General features: G+C 46.1%; 1 protein-coding gene across 1 annotated transcript; it reads right to left on the bottom strand.

Annotated features, from left to right (window-relative positions):
* Positions 1-412: 412 nt before the first annotated feature.
* Positions 413-20,986, bottom strand: LOC134806724 (fatty acid synthase-like). Its single transcript, XM_063780045.1, has 22 exons — positions 20,714-20,986; positions 20,402-20,669; positions 17,501-18,267; positions 17,191-17,424; positions 15,592-16,219; positions 15,146-15,339; positions 10,787-11,015; positions 10,161-10,411; positions 9,863-10,087; positions 8,519-9,356; positions 8,069-8,180; positions 7,525-7,732; positions 6,684-7,088; positions 6,371-6,580; positions 5,525-6,267; positions 5,305-5,447; positions 4,886-5,006; positions 4,609-4,808; positions 4,126-4,527; positions 2,152-2,447; positions 1,444-1,836; positions 413-875 (listed from the first exon to the last, which is right to left on the bottom strand). The coding sequence occupies exons 1-22, from the start codon at positions 20,969-20,971 to the stop codon at positions 507-509; spliced, it is 7,494 nt and encodes a 2,497-aa protein (XP_063636115.1). The 5' UTR covers positions 20,972-20,986; the 3' UTR covers positions 413-506.
* Between the last annotated feature and the right edge of the window lie 671 nt (positions 20,987-21,657).

Here is a 21,657-nt window from a genome sequence, read left to right as displayed (position 1 = left end):
TAAAGACACTATTTTTCCATTTTGTTTCCACCCAGTTGTTCGTGGGACGGGGACGCAGAGGAGTACACCACTTTTCTGCGCTAGAGCATAAACGTATCACTTTCTGCGCACCTTTTAGAACAACAACGACCCACTTTCAGAGCATGAGATATGAAAAATAAATTGTTAAACGTAGGTAGGTCTTGGTCTGATTTGTCATAATGAATTAGTCATTATGACAAATTACGTGGCAGGGTCGCCATGTGGTAAGGGAAGTTGGAGGAGCAATTAAACAAAGTAAATGCTGATTAAAGACTAAAGTTTTATACCTACAATTAACGCTTAACATAGCTACACAAACAGTAAGATTGCCTTATTACTTATAATTTTTTATAAATCCTTACAAATTTTCCATTTGTAAGGACACCGGCACCGCTAACCACTAAAAATAATTAGACTAAGTCCGTATTAGCAGCACGTGATGTAGCATCTGCTCTAACACGCCACATGTAATATGGATGATCTGGTCAGCGTCGGGCGAGCAGACCGGAGACGTGGTCGGCGATGGCGCGCGCCGCGTCGCCGGAGACGATGCCGCGGTGCGAGGCGGGCAGCGGGCGCACGCGCAGCTCGCCGGCGCACGCCGCGCGCAGCCCGTAGTCCCCGCCGCCCGCGCCGCCGCCCGCGCCGCCGCCCCGCGCCGTGAACAGCGTCGCGGGCCCCTGCAGCCGCGCGGCGGCCCGGTACCCGGCGCCGATCTGCAGCCTGTGGAGCACGGCGCGAGCCGCGGCGCGCAACTCCTCCGTCTGCACGAGCGTGCCGCGACCGGCGATCATCTCGCTGAGACGGCGCAGTCGCGCCTCCATATCCGGCAGAGGCTTCAGCTCGCTCACCGTCTGCGAACAGTGAACGAACAACCAAATTAAATAAATGAAGAAACCGCCCCGCTAAGTGTAGACTTGCGTCCCGAGGGCGACAGTTGGTTTCAATCATAGATATAATATACTTAAAGACGACGTCTAAGTGAGCTGTCACTGTAACCACTTTTGTTTAGTGTAGGTACGATTAACAATGTGGAACCACCTTGCTGTAGCCATGTCGATAAAGTACGTCATATCGATAAACTATCGACATTTCTTGCAATTTTAATTTTACTTCAAAGGTTTAACGATACCTAAAATTAACAAAAACGCTTTTATTCTTTATTGTGGTTATCAGATCACAATTTTATCGTCACGCCCCAGCAGGGAACCCAGGGAAAGTTCAGATATTTAATTAAAATACATAAATACCTACTAAAATTATGAGTCATTCATGTGCAAATTAAAACATTAATCCTTAAATGTAATTTCTTCATGCCCGTTTGCCCGTTCCATTTATCACCCATAGGGCGCGGAGGCCTAAAAGTAGGTACCTACCTATTTGACTTTGTAATAAGAATAACCAACAATTCAAAATACTAACCGTAACAGGGTCAAAATTATAAAGCATTTGCCCCAAATAGGCAAGTAGATAAGCATCCTCGTGTTGAAGCGAATGAATGAAGTGTTGCTTAGAGTTCTTAATGCGCGAGGCGACATAGGCGGGCGAGCCGTCGACGAGCACGAGGCGGACGGAACAGCCGGCGCGCTCCAGCTGCAGCGCCATCTCGAAGGCGACGCAGGCGCCGAACGAGTAGCCGAGGAGCGTGTACGGCGGCTGCGGCTGCGCGGCGCGCACGTTCTCCACGTAGAAGCCCGCGAGCGCCGCCATGCTGTCCAGCGGCGCCGCCGCGGTGCACTGCAGCCCGAGCACCGCGCCACGCACGTGCTCCGCCACGCCGCGCAGCAGCTCCGCCACACCCTCGATCGGGTGCACCTGCCCACAGAAACTATTTTCAGTACCCGAAAAATGTCGTAATATCGTTTACAAGATTATTTATTCTCATAAGAATCTTGTTGTGTAAAAATGATTATTTACTATCAGACTTCAATGAACTAGTAAATCAGCTATCAATAGAACCTGTTCGCAAGAAAATTGCTGAAAGAATGCCAAATTTTGGTCGTTGCGCATTTATAACGTATATCTATACAAAAGCATTGTTGCCCAAACTGAAACAGAGAAGCTTTGCTCATTTACCATCCTCATGTTTTCACCGTTCCCAAGGCTGTATGAATGTTATCAATCGCCTACCATAAATATCGGCTTGTCATCGGCGTTTGCAGGAGGCAGCGAGGGCAGCTCGACGAGCACTCGCCGGGGCATGAGCTCGGCGACGGCGGGCGGCGCGCAGTTGGCGGCGGCGCTCGTCGCGCGCGCGCCGGCCAGGCCTCGCAGCCGGCCGAACGAGAGCGCGCGGACGTCCTGCACGCCGAGCACCAAGTCGTATCCGCGCTCCAGCACCTGCTTGATCTCGGCGACCATCAGCGAGTCCAGCCCCAGCTCCACCAGGGTCGCCGTCGAGGACACCTTGTTCACGTCCCGGATGCCTGCAGCCAAATTATTAACGGTGATCATTTAATTGAAGCAGGCGTTAACTAATAATATTAGTTCGCTAGGATAGAATCTCTTTAATAATGTATAGCATCCTTATGAAGTATTAGTAGCGTCGTTAACAAAAGTAGGTGATGTTAGCGCAGGGTATAAGGAGACGAAATTCGATGAATTGTCTCCGTAGGTAACTAATAATTTTCGCTAAGCTTTCATGGGAGTCAAATCATCTCTTAAAGTCCTCCATTAGCCTTCCTCAGATTCATACTGAATTTATACAGGATAGGTATCAATCCTGTATAAATTAAATATTCTATAATTAAACTAAATAACTAGTCATTAATCGAGATTATTAAATTGTACAACGGGACTTAAATCGCGTATTTAAGTTTTAAGATTTATCTCCGACCATGGTATAATAATATACTCCGCCTGGTACTCTATTCCGAGATTCGCGTATGACCTAACTGACACGGGCCTACGTCATCATGCTGTTTACAGGTTCTCAAACTTTGAAATGTGGGAGAATTTTAACCAACGGTGAAAATTATTTTAACGGCATTAATTTTAAGTTATTCATGTAGAAACATAGTAAAATAAAACAAATCTAATGTATTAAATTAAACTTTATTTATCTATACATGACAAACGTTTGAAAAACTATAGATGGTCAAGCAAATCTTGTCAGTAGAAAAAGGCGCGAAATTCAAATTTTCTATGGGACGATATCCTTCCGCGCCTACTTTTTTCAAATTTGCCGCCTTTTTCTACTGACAAGATCTGCTTGACCAAGTATAATTCACAGTTACACATTAATTACCAAGCTTACGACGTGAAAAGTTTGGAAAACACTGCGACTGCTGACACTGAGCGAGAAGGAAATAACAATGGGGTTGGCCGGTGGAAGTTTTTAGCAGATGGCGCCATCATAGCTTGCCCCGTCAATCCCTAGAATTGTGTCAAATTTTTGTTTTTTTAATACCCTGGATGCCAGCTCTTTAAGCCAAATCTCATAGAAAAAGGGGCAAGCTATGATGGCGCCATCTAGGCAAACCTTTGACAGCTGCCAACCCCATTAACACGCGTTCGACAAGGATGACGGTCAGGGCATGAAGTTATCTAGATCCGAATTGTCAAATGTGTTAGCGCTATCCTGTGTTGCCAGTAATGTAAACAGAATTACCCGAACGTCTGAAATTTCTTTCGTGAATCGGAAGATATTGCTAACGAATAATTAAAAATTACGTGTTATTGTAAAATTTAAGATAAAATACATATAAATGAAAATTATAAACTTATAAAGAAATATTTTAACTTATTAACCATAGGTATAATGTACCCATGTAACATGTTATGTTGAAATAAAGTGGCAATGTTATTGTGACGTAGGCCCGTGTCACTCTGGGAATACAAGACCATGTTTTATTAGACCATGTCTCCGACCTCCTCTTTTAAGATTTACCTCTAAGATTTTTCGGAGGTAAATATTAAAACTTAAATACGCGATTAAGTCCCGTTGTACAATTTAATAATGTGTAAAAATCGTGAAAGTTTAAATTAGTGACTAACCGAGATGTTTAAGAGATCAGTAGTCAGTAATAAATTCCCTTACAAATTAATTCCCTTACAATAGTAACAAAAGTCGGTAGTTAATAATATTAAATAAAATGACGTTACCAAGCACATTGGCAACAGCTTGCACGATGTCCTGAGCGGGCTGGTCTCGAGTGAGTCGCTTATCAGCGTGCACTATGGATGAGGCTACGGCGTGAGGCATCAACAGCAGCTTCTCCAGCGTGTGCAGACACGACGAGATGGTCTGCGGTACCGTGCCGGCCACCTCTACGTCGCCGAACAAAGCAGCCGCGAGCCCCACGTCGCTGATGGCGCCCCACTGCACCGCCAGCGCCGGCAGCCCCGCCGCGCGCCGCCGCTCCACCAGCCGCTCCATGCCGCTGTTGGCGAGCCCGTAGTTGCTCTGGCCCGCGTTGCCGCGCCCGCACGACACCGACGAGAACGCCACAAAGTGCTCCAGTTCCGGTGCCAACTCGCGCGATACCGAGTCCAGCCTGCGCGTCACTGTGCGTAAACAAAAATACCGATTACAAGTACTTCACATGACACTTGACATGAGTATATATCATATGGCAAGTCACTGACCCTCAATCTTGGGTTCAGCTACGGTACGGAAAGCTTCCGGCGTCTGGTTCTCGAGGAGGGCGTCGCGTAGCACGGCGGCCAGGTTGAAGATGCCGCCGACGGGCGCAGCCGCTGCCGCCTCCAGCAGCATCGCGCGCGCTCCCGCCGCCGTCGCCGCGTCCGCCAGCGACACCAGCACGCGCACACCCGACGAGCGCCATCTACGTGTAAACACGTTATTGGCAAAAAGAAGAATATCTAAGTTTAGTTTAAAATGGGAGTCCGAGTTTTGTATCACCTGCGGATGCACCAGGACTGGTAGCCGGTGCGCACGCCGCTGCGCGAGGAGAGAACGACGGTGCGCGCGCCGCGGCTCACCAGCCACTCGCACAGCTCCAGACCGAAGCCTCCCAGCCCGCCTGCGACCGGCATAAAAAGGGAGAATATATTATAGAAATCGGTTAAAATTAGTCGCATTTCAACAAATTGTACCTGGGAGGCCGAGCTTTCGTCGGAAAACATATAGAAACTCAACAATGCGCGTTTTCCCAGAGATAATACCTACTACATTAGATCGATTTTTCGCCCCCAACAAATCCCATTAATCCCATAGTATAGCAAATTTCATAGGAATGGTTAGAGCCGTTTCCGAGAACCCCGAAATATATATGTATACATCGATTAAAGGTATAAGAAAAATTGTTGGTTGGTACTGACCGACAAGCACATAGCTCTTCCCAGGATTCATGTACACCCGGGGCATGGCGGGCAGTAACCGCAGCCTCGCCTTTTCGATCGCTGGCTCCTCGTCGAGCACGCGAATCACAACCTTGCCGATGTGCTTGCCCGTCGCCATGTACCTGCAAGTTAAACCAGCCGTGAGGCCCTCGATGTGCAGTATTACATGCAAGCCCAAACGTATTTATTAAAAGCTCACCGGAAAGCCTGCTCGAGTTGTTCGTTAGTGTAGACGGTGGCAGGCAGCGGGCGCACGGCGCCGGTAGCAATGCCTCTTTTTACACATCGCATCATTTCCGCTTTCTCCGGGTGGTCTACGGTCTCGCCGAACAGCGCATCCAGCAGAACACCGTGCACTGTCGCGTTTTTCAACAGCACTGCCATGCCCAGCGCCGTGTTGGCGCTCAGGTCCAGCTTGCCGACCTCGAGGAAGCGGCCGCCCTGCCCGAGGCAGCGCAGCGAGGCCTGCAGCTTGTCGCCCGCGAGCGAATTGAGGATGAGGTCGACTCCGCGGCCGCGCGTGCGGTGCAGTACGAGCTGTTCGAAGGAACAGTCGCGCGAGTAGGCGATGTTGGCGTCCGGCAGCTGCGGGAAGCGCTCGCGGAGGAAGGCGCGCTTGACGGGCGAGCCCACGGTGGTGTAGACGATGCAGCCGGCGTGCAGCGCTACGGCGATGGCAGCCTGACCGAGTCCGCCCGCGCCCGCGTGCACTAGCACGGCCTCGCCGCGCCGCATACGCCCGCGCACCTCCAGCGCGTAGTACGCCGTCGCGTACGCCACGGGCACTGTAGCTGCCTCTTCCATCGACCACTGCTCCGGCACTTCCCACATGAGGGTCTCATCTGCCTGCACTGTGGTCGCTAAGCCCATCGCCTGAACTATGCCCATTACGCGCTTGCCAGTTGATGAATACCCGCTAAACTCCAACCCAAGCATACATTCCTGTAAAATTAAACAAAGTTTTACCTACCTAACCAATGACACGTGTCTAGTCTTTAATATAAGATCGGTTAGTTGATATGGTTATTGTAGTGTGTAGGTGTACCTTATCAGCGAGGCCTGCGGGGAGAGAGTCGGGGGGCAGCTTGGCGGTGGCGAGCATGATGTCGCGGAAGTTGACAGCCGAGTAGCAGACGCGGCACAGGTCGGTGCGCGGCGGTGGCGGCGCGACCGCGGCGTGTCGCAGCTCGCTCTCCACCCACCGCAGCGACGACAGGTCGCCGCGCGTCAGCGTGTTCACATACGCGTGCTCCACCTGTCGCCGGGGATCGACAAAAGACCTTGTGTTAGGTAGCAAACACGACTATTATTATACATCAATTGGGGAGACGCGTTGGAGTTCCTTCTGACAAAAATACCTGTCGTTGGACGGGCGCCGTGTCTTCGAGCGGCAGGTGGCGGTAGGTGCCCCAGACGCCGGCGCGCAGCACGTTGAAGGCCAGGTCGCGCCGCACCTGCGCGCGGTACGCCGGCGCGTCGACGGCGAACGCATGCGGCGCGTCGGGCAGGTAGTACACGCGCAGGCGCACACCACTAGGCTCGCGCCGCAGGCACGTCCCCAGCCCCAGCACGCCGGAGTCGGGCGCGCGCGACCACACGAACACGCGCAGGTCCTCGCTCTCGGCGCGCTTCAGGGCCACCTTCAGCCGCTCTACCCACGAGTAGTCGTCGTCGCGCACTTCTATGACGACGCTGGTCGCCGGCACGGCTGCTGCGGTCCTCAGCAGCACGTACTCGCACGATGCGGAGCGGCTGCGCGACACCTTCATAAACACGACACGTTTTAATTTTTTATGAGCAGAATGATTCACATACCTATATGTAATCATGATACAAAGGAGGGAGCAAGTACTGTTTAGATATTATTTTTTAAATAAATACAATCTGTGTCTATTATTTTATTATATGTGACGTACGTACCTATGTAAATATATGTGACGTCCCACGGCAAAAGGTACCTTATGGCGGCTGGCGCTTACGTCGCATAGCGCCGCAATAATATTGGAGCGACGTTAATAATAGCGTAAGCGCCAACCGCCATAAGGTACCTTTACCCGTGGGACGTCACATATATTTACATAGGTACGTACGTATTAGTTATTCGCACTATATGGTGTTATGGTTAGCAAGTGTTTTAGCGAAACTGCTTGATCTTTCATCCTTTATAATGCGGTGTAAATTATATATCATCAACATTACCAGAGTGAGTCCTGCGGCGGCGGCGGCCGCCCGCACCGCTGGCTCGTCGAGCGCGCTCGCCGTCTCCTCCAGCAGCACGAAGCCGCCGGCGCCGCTCGCCGCTGCCAGTGAACATAGCACGTCGCGCCGCGCCAACACGTCGGCGCCCATCACCACGTGGCAACCGCTCTTCAACTCCCCGCTCGTCGCCACCTGAATATTTGTAGAACTAGCTGAGACTAAACTTGTAGATAGGTATTTATTTATTTATTTATGTTATGCACATCCGAAAGCTATTTATACAGAGTATCCCAAATTAATAAGAGATGGAAAGCCAATTACAGGAACACATATGTAGCTACAGATTATTACATTCAAGTTTACTTAAATGAAAAGTCTGAAGTGTAAAGATTCTCAAAATTAATTTAGATTGTCCGATGATGATTCTAATGGTCTGTAAATTTTATTACACCGATGTGCGTGTCCATACATGCATGCATTTCTTTCACGGTGATTAGTGTGGTGGTCCTGTATATACTGAATGGTTTAAAAAGCAAAGTCGCACGGATCCTTGCGTACCTTTATCCCTAGCGAGTCCACGGCGGCGGCGTACTGCGCTACGTCCACGTCGGCCGCCAGCGTCGCATCCACGCGCACGCCGGGCTCCGCTTCCAGCACTGTGGACAGATTGCACGTTAGTAAAACAAGTCTGGCGCTTTGGTATTTGGAAGTGCTTTTAACATACAAAGGGAGGTTATTGTTTTCACGGGAAACTATTATTTCAGTTCCGAGCATAGCGGTAATTTAATTTACTTGTTTTTTGATCGCTATCGCAAAAATAAAACTTACTTTGTTTTACTACGAAGGGACAACAGTGTTCCTATTTAGCCAAACCGCTAAAAATAATGCATGTTATCTATTAATAAATAGATAAACTTGCGTAACAAGCTTGGTACAGTTAATACCGTTGTAATCTTTATCTCATATTCTATTTACAATCTGACTTTCGTCGTACCTTGCATTGCACGTGGCAGTAAGAGCGCGTCCGCAGGCCGCCGCAGAGCGGGCTCGGCCAGTCTCAGCGTGAGTACATTGCAATTCTCGAGTGCGAGCTGCAACGCGGCACCCAGCGCTGCGCTCGCGGGGCTCTTATCTTCCGCGTCGTCCACTGGCACGAACTCGTACTTCTCGAGGCGCGGCGGCGCCTGGGCGTTCGTGCGGCGCGGCGCCAGCGAGGTCTGCGCGCCGCGGAACTCGACACCGCCGGCGACGATGACGTTGAGGTCGCGGTAAAACTGCACCGGCACCGCGCCGCCGGCGGCTCCCGCTGCCTCGCGCTGCGCCGCGGGGTCGATCACTACTCGCTGCAGACGGGTCGGCAAATATAAGACTCTTTTATCGATGCCAATAAGGGAAAATTGTATGGCCGTATCCATAAACGAAATCCAGTTTCCCTCCCAATTGAGTAATCCGCGCGTGCCGCGCGCGTCCGAGGACTTGATGCCGCGGAAGACGCCTTTGTAGTTGTAGCCGCGCAGGCGCAGCTCCTTGTATATGTTCTCCGAGTCCAGCGACGGCAGGTCCTCTTGTTCGGTGTCGTACTCGCTCAGCGCGGCGACGGACAAGCGCTCGGCGGCGGGGTCGGCGGCGAGGCGCGCCGTGCCTGTCGCCACCACCGCGCCGCCCTCGCAGACCTCGAACTGGCTCGAGCCGCTCAGCAGCGACACGAGGAAGCGCACCGGCGCGCCGTGGCTCATGATGGTGGCGCGACGGAAATGTACATTCTCTAGCACCACCGCCGCCTGCTCCATTTCCAGGTTGTTCATCTTCGCTACCGTTTGCCACACCAGCGCCTGCTCGACAAACATATTATTATTTTTACGATAATACAAATGTTTCATCTATGACATATTAAAATTAATGGTATTATTCATAAGTTGATATTACTTATGTATCTGTATTATAGATACTTATATTAATTTATATTTCTATATTTTCTATATAAACATAGCATTAGTTTAAAACATGTTAAATGAGTGAGTGCAATGCAACCCTACGGTCACAGATGGTTTCTTGGCCCGAACTGTCAGATGAGCGTCGCCCGCCGTTACCAACGTCGTCGTAGAGTTTACCCCATAGATGTATAATGAGGCTTTATTAGTACACACTATGGTTTACCCAGTCGATGCCTGTTTTCCTTAATGAAATATGGAGATATACTATATTATAACACTACGTATTATAAAATTATGGATGTTTGATTCGAAATGAATAATTTTTAGTTAGACAACACAAAAGCAGCCTCACACACACACGTCCCACACAAGTGGTGTACGTTGTATGTTAGGCTATTACTCACAAGGTATCCGGTTGCGGGGAAGAGGACTCTGCCGTCGATGTCGTGGCCCGCGAGGAAGGCGTCTCCGGGGCTGCCGAGGTCGTACTCGATGACCGTCTCGCTGCGACCGGCCGTCTTGAAGTCCGCTACGCTCCACTCTACGGAGTGGTCCCAGCCGACATGCGATCCGAGCGAGGGCGTGCCGCGGGACACCGGCCACGACACACACGGGTACAGTCGCGAGACCTATGACGTAGACAAAGTATGATTTGGATGTTTACGTAAACAATATCCGGGAATGAAGTAGGTATAAGGCCACCTGAGGTTGTACGCCGGCTGCGTAGGTCTTGCCCACGGCGGCAAGGAAGTGGACTAGCGCATCGGGCGCGTCGCGGCGCACGAGCGGCACGTGCAGCGCGTCCGGCAGCGCGCGCCGCACGATGGCCTGCAGCAGCGCGTGCGGCGCCACCTCCAGCAGCAGCGCCCGCGCCGGCACCAGCGCCAGCACGCTCGCGAACTGCACCGCTGACACTAAGTTGTTCACGAAGTACGCGGCGTCGCACATCCGAGCTGTAACACGATCCGATATCAATTATGTACTTTTATTATATACTATAACCTTAATAACCTTAGGTACTTTAATTAGTCACAATTAGCGACTTGAAAGGGATTTTTTTGTAGATACTACAACTAGCAGAAGGGAGTCATTAAGCAGTATACGTTGGCCCAATATGTTTACTATTAGGCATTAAAAAACCGCGCGGGTATCGCATAAGATAACAGTGTAGCATGTGGCCGAAGGACAATGCAAAAAGGCAAAACTCAGACGCTATCATTAGCGCCCACAAATATTCACGTTCACGTATTGCGGCTGCGTCCCTGATACCTATTAGCCTACCTGTTTCTTTTTTTACCTATGAGAGTTCCCAATGTTCCCCTACTTACCCGACTTGGATTCCCAGTGTTCCGGTGGCACCGAAGAGGAGAGCCAACGCGCGCTGCGTTTTTTCGGCGCAGGGATAAGCTGCGTCAGGCGGCCGAGCGACTGCGGTGCGGCGCCAGCCACGTACGAGCTGTGGAACGCCACGCCCGAACTGTTGACGCGCCGTGCAAAAATACCTTCAGCGGTCAGCTCAGCCACGAACTTCTCTATTGAGGCTGGCGGGCCTGAGACCTGTTATGCCATGACATACATAAGATTTTTGTTCGGCTCTAAGAGTGAGTGAATGTAATAGTATTTTATACAATCGTGATATAATAGAGAGCTTTTCAGTCGAGTACCGTGTTTAGGCAACGAAGCTTGCTGAGTTGCCTAAGTAAGGTACGAGATTGAAAAGCTTGATTATATCACTATTGTATAAGTACAATACTTTTTCTACGAGTTACCAAAAATAATACTTTAAACTAGTAGAATCATATAGGTAAACAAACCAAAAGTATACGGCTATAAAGATACGCGAGCAACCGCGATACCTTCATACTGGTACGCGCCCCGGCCGCCGCGCCCCGGCGGTTTGGTCAACGATACCCTCTCGTAACTCATGAGGCCCTGGTACTTGCTCCTTGCTAAATTCAATTTTTAAACAGTTTTTTTCTCGATTTTAGCCACCGTAGCCTATGGAGACTAAACAAGTAACGCTAAGCGGTTTTCGTAGTCTATGGATGTTCCTATACTAGTGGCTCTGTGAGCTGTAGACCTGGCGAGCAGAGCTTTAAATAACATGGTGCTAAGAGCTTTAAATATAGTAAATTAAAAAAAAACAATACGAAATTTATGTGTAAAATAATACAAAAAGTTATAATATCCCAGCATACAATTACTGGGGATCGAACCCAGACCCTCTGTGCAAACAGAAAAAGCGAACGTTTACAAACTGAGCCAAATAGTACTTAGATGGGTTGACGAAATTTAGCTACTCCTTCTCAAATTAAAATTAGTTAAAATTAAATATCTCAATACCTCCGAAACCAGCGAAATAAATTTTCTGAATTTTTGGCCATTTAATCTATAAACATATCTCAAAAAGAAAACACTCGTATGGTATCGATACCACTATTTGTTTAGGCGCGAGCTATCACGACTCCGCCATTTAAAAAAAAATCAAAAAACCAAACGGACAAAAAAAATTTATTTAGACATAGAATCCAGTCACAAAATTTCACGAGATTCGGTTAAGAATTGCGACCTGTAGAGGAGAACATCCGGACATACAAAAGCAAAATGCTCCATCAGTCGAAACGTAGACCTTCGCTACGCTCCGGTCAATTAAGGGTGTTACATGCGCGTTTCTGACTTATGAAGCAATTGTTCCTACAATACAACCTAAAACTAGTGGCTCTGTGAGCTGTAGACCTCGCGAGCAGAGTTTAAAACTGAATAAATGTATGGTTCCGTTGTTTTGAAGAATTTAGAGAATCTAATTTGACCATAAAAACTTAACTAATAATTGCTTACAAAATTCGGGAATTGGTTTAGATATGCGACCTGTAGAGTAGAACATATGGACATACGAAACAATTTTTGGCTAACAGGCCAATTCAAACTTACACTGATATCAGAAAGACATCTAACTGATGTCATTTAGTTTATCGAGCATTTCACTCGTTCTTGTCCGTACATGTATTGGCGCAAGCGAGACGCACGATGACTACTAAATAACATGATAAAAATATCATCCCGATGTCAGTGTACGGTCGATGCCCCTTAAGTATACACGTCGCCATACTAATTGTATAGAAAAGTGGATAGAGTTAGACCAAGAAAAGTCTGCAGAGATTTTGACAGCACACGCAGTTCCAATGTTATTTGTGCCAGTGTCAAAATCTCTGCAGACTTTTCTTGGTCTAACTCTACTTATGTTAGGAAACCAACATTACCTTTGAATTAATAAACCTGTAAACTGCAACTAAGAAGCTTCGTGCGCGAGTGTGGCCCATAATTTCCGAAAATCATTTTTTCTTCGAGGCAATTACTCCGTTCTCATATTTTGCGTTGCCCATAATTTCCCGAAATCATTCATTCTCGGTAGCAATTACTCCGTTCCCATATTTTCCCAATGGTTTTCTTCCGCAATCGCCTATTTTTAATATTTTTAAATTAATATTTTCCTTATAGTTTTCGTTCTTTTAAATATCTAGGATAATATTTTCTTGTTACTGTATGTTAATAGTGTAGTAATTATATTTGTTACTTGTAGGTATTTCACATACAACAAATATCAAAAACACTAAAATTAAAACATAATCTAAAAAACTGCAAGTAAAAAACCAAACGCTGTCAGCCAATAACTCTAACCTACCTATCTCTGGGAGCAGATTCGTTTTTAGGGTCATCAAAAAAAAAATAACCCTAACCTACCTATCTCTGGGAGCAGTTTCGTTTTTAGGGTCATCAAAAAAATAACCCTAACCTACCTATTTGAAAAAAACCTGGTTATATAAACGTAAGTGGAAATTGACTCCTGGAACAGCCATGCCCTTGAACTAAAACCGCTAACAAAATGTTCAAACAAAAACTCAAACGAATAGTATAGCGCTCGCTTGATCAATCAGCAATACGATGTTTAAGTGCAAAAAATAAATAAAAAAAATTGCATTTACTGGGGATCGAACCGGGTACCTATCCCATATCCTTGCTTATAAGCGTCTTTCCAACTGCGCTATGATAGCATTTAGATGAGCTGACGAAATTTGGTTACTTATTCTCGAGTAAGAATTTAAATATCTAATCTAAAGAGAATAAAGTGTATAGGGGACGTGCATGAACTATAGGGGGCAGCACAGGAGCCGTCAGATCTTTGGCGCGAAGCGTAGATGTGTAGTTTATGATTCCGATGTAGCCCACGAGATGGCAGAACCTACTATGCACAAGGAAACGTACTTCCGAGAACGGTAGATGGTAGCACTTGCTTTGGCAATGTATATATGAAAAAAAAAATTAATAAATGTATAAATGATTTTTTTTATTTTTAGAACGCCATATGATTTTGACCCATGTTCTTTTACTGATATGAGTAAAAATTGTTAAATATAAAATGGTGTCGCCATCTAGACGAGCATAGGCCAAAGGTATGGCGCCGTATATTCAAGAATCAAATTTTCTTTAAAGCGCAAAAAGCCATCATCTCTTGCAAAAAATAAACGAATGCGCTTAGCCCGCGCTTGATAAATAAAAAATACGATTTTTTTAATTTTTTCAAAATAAAAAATAAAATATAAAACAACAATTGATACGAAATTTAAGTATAAAAAAATACAAAAAGTTATGTAGCAGCATACAATTACTGGGGATGGAACCAGGGACCTCCCTATGCAAACAAAAAAGCGAACGTTTGCAAAATGCGCCATGATAGTTCTTACTAAAGCTGACGAAATTTAGCTACTCATTCTCAAGTAAAAACTAAATATCTAAATACCGCCGAAACCAGAGATACAAATTTTCTGAATTTTTGGCCATTTAATCTATAAACATATATCAAAAAGAAAAAACTCTTATGATATCGATACGACTATTTGTTTAGGCGCCAGGTATCACGACTCCGCCATTTTAAAAAAAATCCAAAAACCGGATTGACAAAAAAATTTTATATAGTCATAGAATCTGGTCACAAAATTTCATGAGAATCGGTTAAGAATTGCGACCTGTAGAGGAGAACATCCGGAAATACAAAACTAAATATCTAAATACCGCCTAAACCAGCGATAATTTTTTTCTGCATTTTTTGCTATTAACTCTGTAAACATGTCTCAAAAAGAAAAAACTCTTATGATATCGATACGACTATTTGTTTAGGCGCCAGGTATCACGACTCCGCCATTTTTAAAAATTTCCAAAAACCGGATTGACAAAAAAAAATTATTTTGTCATAAAATTCGGTCACAAAATTTCACGAGAATCGGTTAAGAATTGCGACCTGTAGAGGAGAACATCCGGACATACGAAAGCAAAATGCCCGAGTCAAAACGTAGACCTGCGCTTCGCTTCGGTCAATAAGTAAATAAGTACCATTGACCGGGGTGGGGTGACTTTCAAATGCAGGGGCGACTTTAAAATTCTAGTTTTTAAGCCATAATATATATTTATGCGAGATTTTTTACAGTAGGTGAATATGAATATACAATAGTAATCTAACTAGTTACAGAAACATTTTCAGTAAATAATGAATAATGGTAATTCTATGGCCGTTTTAAATCTATTAAAGTAACCCCAAATTTTCCAAAGTCACCCCGGTCAACGGTATATATATAAATATTACTAAATTTGCAATATCGTCTATTTAGGCGATAATAAGATAAGAAGCTCACTGTGACACTGTCTGCAGAGTTGTGGCAGGCTGGTTCGACGTCCGCGGGGCAGCGTTGCACGGCGTCCTTCCAAGAGAGGCCGACCGCGGCCATGGCCCCGGGGGGCAGCTTGGCGTCCACGATGCTGCGCCCGCGCCACAGAGCGCACAACACGGCTTGCTCCGCACTCAGACACTCATCGGCGTAAGCACATCCTAAAATTAAAATAAGTTTCTGCCAATTTTTTTACTGATATTAAGTAGGTACATTTTTTTGTCAATCTAGAGTCTACCATGCTGGCCGTCAGGACATCATAGAAAAGTAGGTAGATATTTACGCTTTCTATTTAGTGAAGAATTGTTCCTATCTTTTAGTTTTTACCTAATATATACGAAATACGAATAACCTAAAGATAGTAAAGATGTAGTGTCTAGGGAGTAGGCGCGTGGGTTGATCAGTGATCTTACCGACTTCTCCGACAGAGTGTCCGATGATGCCGTCTGGTCGTACTCCCAGCTCGCACAGCACGTCCACTAGCGCCACCTGCACGGCAACGATAGATACTCCAGAGTTGACAACGTCATCGAAAGCAGCAGTCGGCGCATCTGTTATCAAGTGCAGGAGATTCAAGCCGTGGGGTTCCAGCGCCGCTGCTGACCGTGCGATGCTCGCAGCGAACACCGGTACGCGTAGCAGTGCACGCGCCATGCCAGCCCATTGTGAACCCATGCCGCTGAACATGAACCAGATCGGGCGCGGCTCGGCCTCGCTCTCTAGCACCTCGAGTTGTAGAGATGTCGGGCTGAGCACGGCGTACCCGCGTCGCAGGTGACCGGGGATAGCGTGCGCATGCACGGCGTCTATGAGAGCGTGCAGCTCTGCGTCGCAGGGGTGCGCGGCCGCCAGCTGGAGCATGCGCTTGACTGCTTCGCTGGTACGACCCGAGGCGAGAACCAGCCGCGGCGCGGGGTACGCGGCGGGCGGGGGCCGCGCGCCACTCCCTCCTTCCAGGATGATGTGCGCGTTGGAGCCGCCAAACCCAAAAGAGTTTATCGCCACCAAACCGCCTTGCCATTCTGTGTTTTTGTCTACAACCTGTAATGTATACATTTTCATCACACTTGGTCAAAAAGCGATTCATTCTACGCTGGCTAATAATTGACTTTATTATTAAGTTATAAGGTATGTCAATTGTTAACCCCAGCGTCGCAAGACTTGAGGTTGGATTAAAATTTAGAACATGCCAAAGACGACGAATAGTTAACGAGAACAATAGCTACGTTGCCCTTATGGTAAGTACCGCTATAGTTACTCATGGTCAACGGGAGGACCACGACCGCTGTAAAGGATTCCAAACATTGGGATATATTCAAAATTCGATAAGGCGATATGACCCGATTAAAAACCTAGTTTAAATATAGTTTAATTTCATGAACAAAAGAAGTGGACAGGCGAAAATAGTAAAAGTTAATGAGTAGGGAGAAATAGGATAATGCAAGATAGACCGAGAGTGCCTAGAGGAGCTTTTTTGCCCGATTCGAACTTAAAGATACGTCAAATATTAAGTCTAGATAATTATGATATGTCAGTGTCAAAAGTGACGTTTTTGTTTGAAGAAACGTCATATTTGACACTGACATATCTAATCTATATCATATCTAGCCGTAATTTATTATTTTACTATTTTTTTTATTTTAATATTAATTTGACGTATCCCAAAGCTCGAATCGCGCCGTTTGGTCCATGAAGGAGCATTTAAGAATTTTTTTCTTATAGCTATAAAAATAAAACTTTTATATGAACACGGACTGACAAAATTTCAGAAATCAAAATTCAAGATTTTTTATCGAGCCATAGCAATTATTCTGAGCTTGAAGCTACATTTGTTAAGTATAATACTCGAATGTAAATGTAATAAAAAAATGGGTTTATTTTAATGCTATTTTAAATTTGTTTATTTTTTATTACCTATTAATTAGTTTTAATGACAATGTTATTTATTATTTATATCAATTTTGTTAAAAGGAATAACGCCAGCTTTAAAAACAAAAATAAAAATAAATCACCTGTAAACGCCCGTCCCTGAACGCAGGTATATTCTTATTAGGAGTTTTGAAATGCAGGTTGCCGGGTATTACACCGCGCTCCATGGCTACCACCAACTTGGCGATGGAACATAGCCCCGAGGCCGGCTCCGCGTGACCCATGTTAGATTTGACCGAGCCAAGAAGCAGCGGCGGCGTCCGTCGGTCCTTGCAAAACAGCTCTGCAATCGCGTTCACCTCTTCAGGGTCACCCGCCTGCAACACATCATCTATTTCTCAAGACACTATCACAGAACATCACAATTACTCTTAAACAAAATTGGCCTTTTACCTTTGTACCAGTGCCATGTGCCTCTATGTAGACAACGTCCTGTGGTTGCAAGTGAGCTTCCTCAAAAGTCTCTTGCGCGAGGCGACGCTGCATGGCGCCCGTGGGGTACGTGATGCCCAGCTCTTTATAGCCATCGTTGTTGATGCCAACGCCTCGAACAGTGCAGTACACTCGGCGTGCATCGCGCCGGCGCTGTAACAGCACGGCCACCACCGCCTCGGAACGCACGTAGCCGCATCCACTGTCGTCAAACGCGGCGCAACGACCATCCGGCGAGAGCATGGTCAACTGATGGTAGTTAAGTGAAGAGGCCGGATCGAGGCACAGGTTTGTGCCGGCAACTATTGCGGCGTCGCAGCGGCCACTACGAATATCGTTCACGGCCAGAGCCATCGCGGTCATAGCACTTGAACAAGCGGTGTCCATTGATATCGAGGGTCCTTTTAAGTCAAATGCGTAAGAAACCCGGTTTGAGATCATGGAGTTGCTACAGCCAGTTACAATGTAACTATTGATCTTGTCCTTGTCACTAGACCACGCGCCAAAGCTCTCTGAGCGAGTGAGTCCTACGTAGACCCCGCCGCGTGAGCCGCGCAGCTCGACGGGGTTGAAGCCGGCGTCCACCATGGCCTCGTGCGTCACCTCCAGCAGCAAGCGCAGCTGCGGGTCCATGATATGTGCTTGCTTGGGGTGCACTCCGAAGAAAGAAGCGTCGAAGTGAGTCAAGTTCTTCAGCTTGCCGCTTCGTTCAGGCAACCCGTACCAACCTAATACAATAATAGTTTAAATACATTTTTTGCACTAAAGCTTACAATAGGCAAAATATAATAAATTTAAAGTGAAAAAAATTGCGACTCTGGGTCACAAGCCCATCGCACTGCCAACTGAGCTACCGAGATTTCTCGAGGACAGCGAATATTTCCACCATATGCGCCTTAGGGAGGCGCCTAATAGCGACATCTACCGTAAGGGTACTACAGTTCTTAAACGACTACCCGGAGTTCCAAGTTATATTGGAAATTCATTTTTAACGATGCGCCACCACATTCATACTATAATAAATATTATAGGTATGTAATTGCGAAAGTGTGTCTGTTTGTGTGTTACTCTGTTACCTCTTCTCTACGCTTAAACCGCCGAACTTGTTTAGTTGAAATTGGGTATAGAGTTATGAGTCCCGTGAAAGGACATATATTATATAGGATAGGATATTATCCTTTAAGGGGTGAAAATGAAGGGGGGGGGGGGGGATTTAGATGTTTGGATGATGTTCCGCTCCCATAGAAGTTTGGCCCAACACTCGCTAAACATGGGTGGTATATTGTTAGGCTCCAAACATGAAATGAAAGTACCGACAGTTATTAGAAATTCACGGACACTTCACAGAACATTATAAAAGCGGAATTTCTCTACGATTTTGAGGTTAGGAATTCTGCCTTGTATTTGGCCATGTTAAATATTATTATGCCTTATTACAAGGAAATAAGGTGCCGTAAATAATGTAAACATATCGATGATATTGGGCGTTTAAAGGCTGTCAAGGAACAAAAATCGAATGAGTTGGTATTAGGTTAATACATTTTTTTAATATGATAAATATTATAATATATTGAATACGACTTCCATAAAATAATAAGACATAGCATGCGAGCCGGAATAGACTATAACAGCTAGAGTTGTTTTATAGTAAAAATTGTTATAGCATCAAATGTAAAACCAATCACTTAAAATATATTTACTTCAATTCCAGAGAGAGAACGAATACAGTAACAATCACAGGATTGTTATAATAAATTCGATAACTCATTCCAAAAAAATAATGTTTCAAAAACAAATGTTTGTCTAAAAGGCAGTTAATAATAAACTTAATTTATTTCAAAGAAGTTAGGATTTCTAAGTTGCAGGTTTATCATACAGGTATTTTAGTTAATTTAAAACCTATTTTCGTGTTATTCAAGCCCTGATATCAAATAAGGTTTTATTAAAAAAGTTAATCAATTTTAAAGAAGAAAAAAACTAATTCAGCGGGGAAAGCCGGTGAAAGCTAATTGTAAAATGGTGCTCTTCTAGATTTCATACAATACCATCTAATAAATATGTAATAATTAATATGAAAACAATCCATAGCGACTCTATTCCATATTCGTTCGCTATTTCACTTTTGACGTAAGTCATTTGGGTATGTTACAACTAAAGTCATTAGAATAAAAAGTTTTTACTGTATCGCACTTCTTTTTGCAATTTTGATACTTAGTGCTTAAAACAGTATGTAGTTAGTGGTATGAATGTTTTTCTTTGAAGTGAGCGTTATTAGCATCAACAGGACCATCGTAGAAAAGTATTTTGCTGACATACTTTTTTGTTTGGGTCTAGACGTCCATTTATAAAATGTCATTTATTCTATGTAATGGCGTGGGATGTGTTGATTTGGTTTAATTACTCTTTAACTTATTTTTGTTACTAAGAAGTGTCCGTTGGAATCTAATATATGTATGAGATTGTAAGAAATATGATTAAATTTATCATATATATAGCATCCTTATCGAATCGTAGGCCAAATTCGGCATGATCCTTTGATACGGATATAGTTTGAACTGTGGGGAAGGATATAGAATAGGTTTTATCTCCGATATGTTTAAGTTTGTAATGGGAATCATAATTTCTTAAAAAAAACGGCTAATAGCTTGTCGGGCCATGCTCAGTGCAGGATTCTGTAGTTACCCTCTGTCACAACAAGCTAAACGGGAGCTGTTAGTATACTAAATTGTTAACCAAGGGATGAAATGATGCCTTTCACCCGAGCGAGTCACAGGAAAAATGTGACTTTTCCTCGATGCTCAGACTCGGGCAGGCGGCCCGATAGGCCCGATAGTACCACGTCATCCTGCAGTGCATGCTCACCCGGCGTCCAGCGGCGGTCGTCGGCGGTGACCAGGTCCACGCCGGCGAACAGCTGCCGCGCGAACTCCTCGATGTTGTCCGACTCGGGCAGGCGGCCCGACAGCCCTGACAGGATCACGTCATCCTGCAGTGCATGCTCACCCGGCGTCCAGCGGCGATCTTCGGCGGTGACCAGGTCCCCGCCGGCGAACAGCTGCCGCGCGAACTCCTCGATGTTGTCGGACTCGGGCAGGCGGCCCGACAGCCCTGACAGCACCACGTCATCCTGCTGTGCATGCTCACCCGGCGTCAGCGGCGGTCGTCGGTGGTGACCAGGTCCACGCCGGCGAACAGCTGCTGCGCGAACTCCTCGATGCTGTCGGACTCGGGCAGGCGGCCCGACAGCCCTGACAGCACCACGTCATCCTGCTGTGCATGCTCACCCGGCGTCCAGCGGCGGTCGTCGGTGGTGACCAGGTCCACGCCGGCGAACAGCTGCCGCGCGAACTCCTCGATGCTGTCGGACTCGGGCAGCCGGCCCGACAGCCCTGACAGGATCACGTCGTCTTCCGTGTTCACGTTGCTTGACATCCTTAATTACCTGTAAAAGACCAAAATAACTTCGTGTAGGTAGACTTTTCTTGGTTTAACTCTATAACCTTCGTTCCCAATAGGCAGGTACGCTTTATATTTTATTCTTCTTACCGTATTCTTACCTATTATATTGGCCTGTGCATGACGTTCTAGGGTTTGACAGTGTCAATTAATAGGGATGGGGCTTGCTGCTGCCTACAGTTGATACAGTTCATGCCCGCTCCCTATACAATGTTACAGAAGAGATAGCAATTCAAACGTCACTTAAATGCCTTTGTCAGAGCAAATTACTTCATCAGCACCCCAGTGACTTTGAAAGCCAGGTCAGGGTATTTACCTCGTGAAACAATTGAAGTGGTTTAGAAAGAATTAGGTACTATAATAGAGTCATACAATTGGGTTCTTACTTTGTAGGAGGCCAATCTCAGAGGTTGACAGCGGGCACGCGAGGACAAGTTATCGGTTTGGTTATTGATCATTTATGCGTTGCATCATAAAGATCACGGCACCTTTTTATTAGGGTTCCGTACCCGAAGGGTAAAAACGGGACCCTATTACTCCTATGACCGTCTGTCCGTCCGTCTGTCTGTCACCAGGCTGTAACTCATGAACCGTGATATCAAAATAGTTGAAATTTTCACAGATGATGTATTTCTGTTGCCGCTATAATAACAGATACTAAA

This window comes from Cydia splendana, chromosome 3 (assembly GCF_910591565.1).
Source record: "Cydia splendana chromosome 3, ilCydSple1.2, whole genome shotgun sequence".
In the NCBI taxonomy this organism is placed as follows: domain Eukaryota; kingdom Metazoa; phylum Arthropoda; class Insecta; order Lepidoptera; family Tortricidae; genus Cydia; species Cydia splendana.
This window is presented reverse-complemented; position numbering and strand designations above follow the sequence as displayed.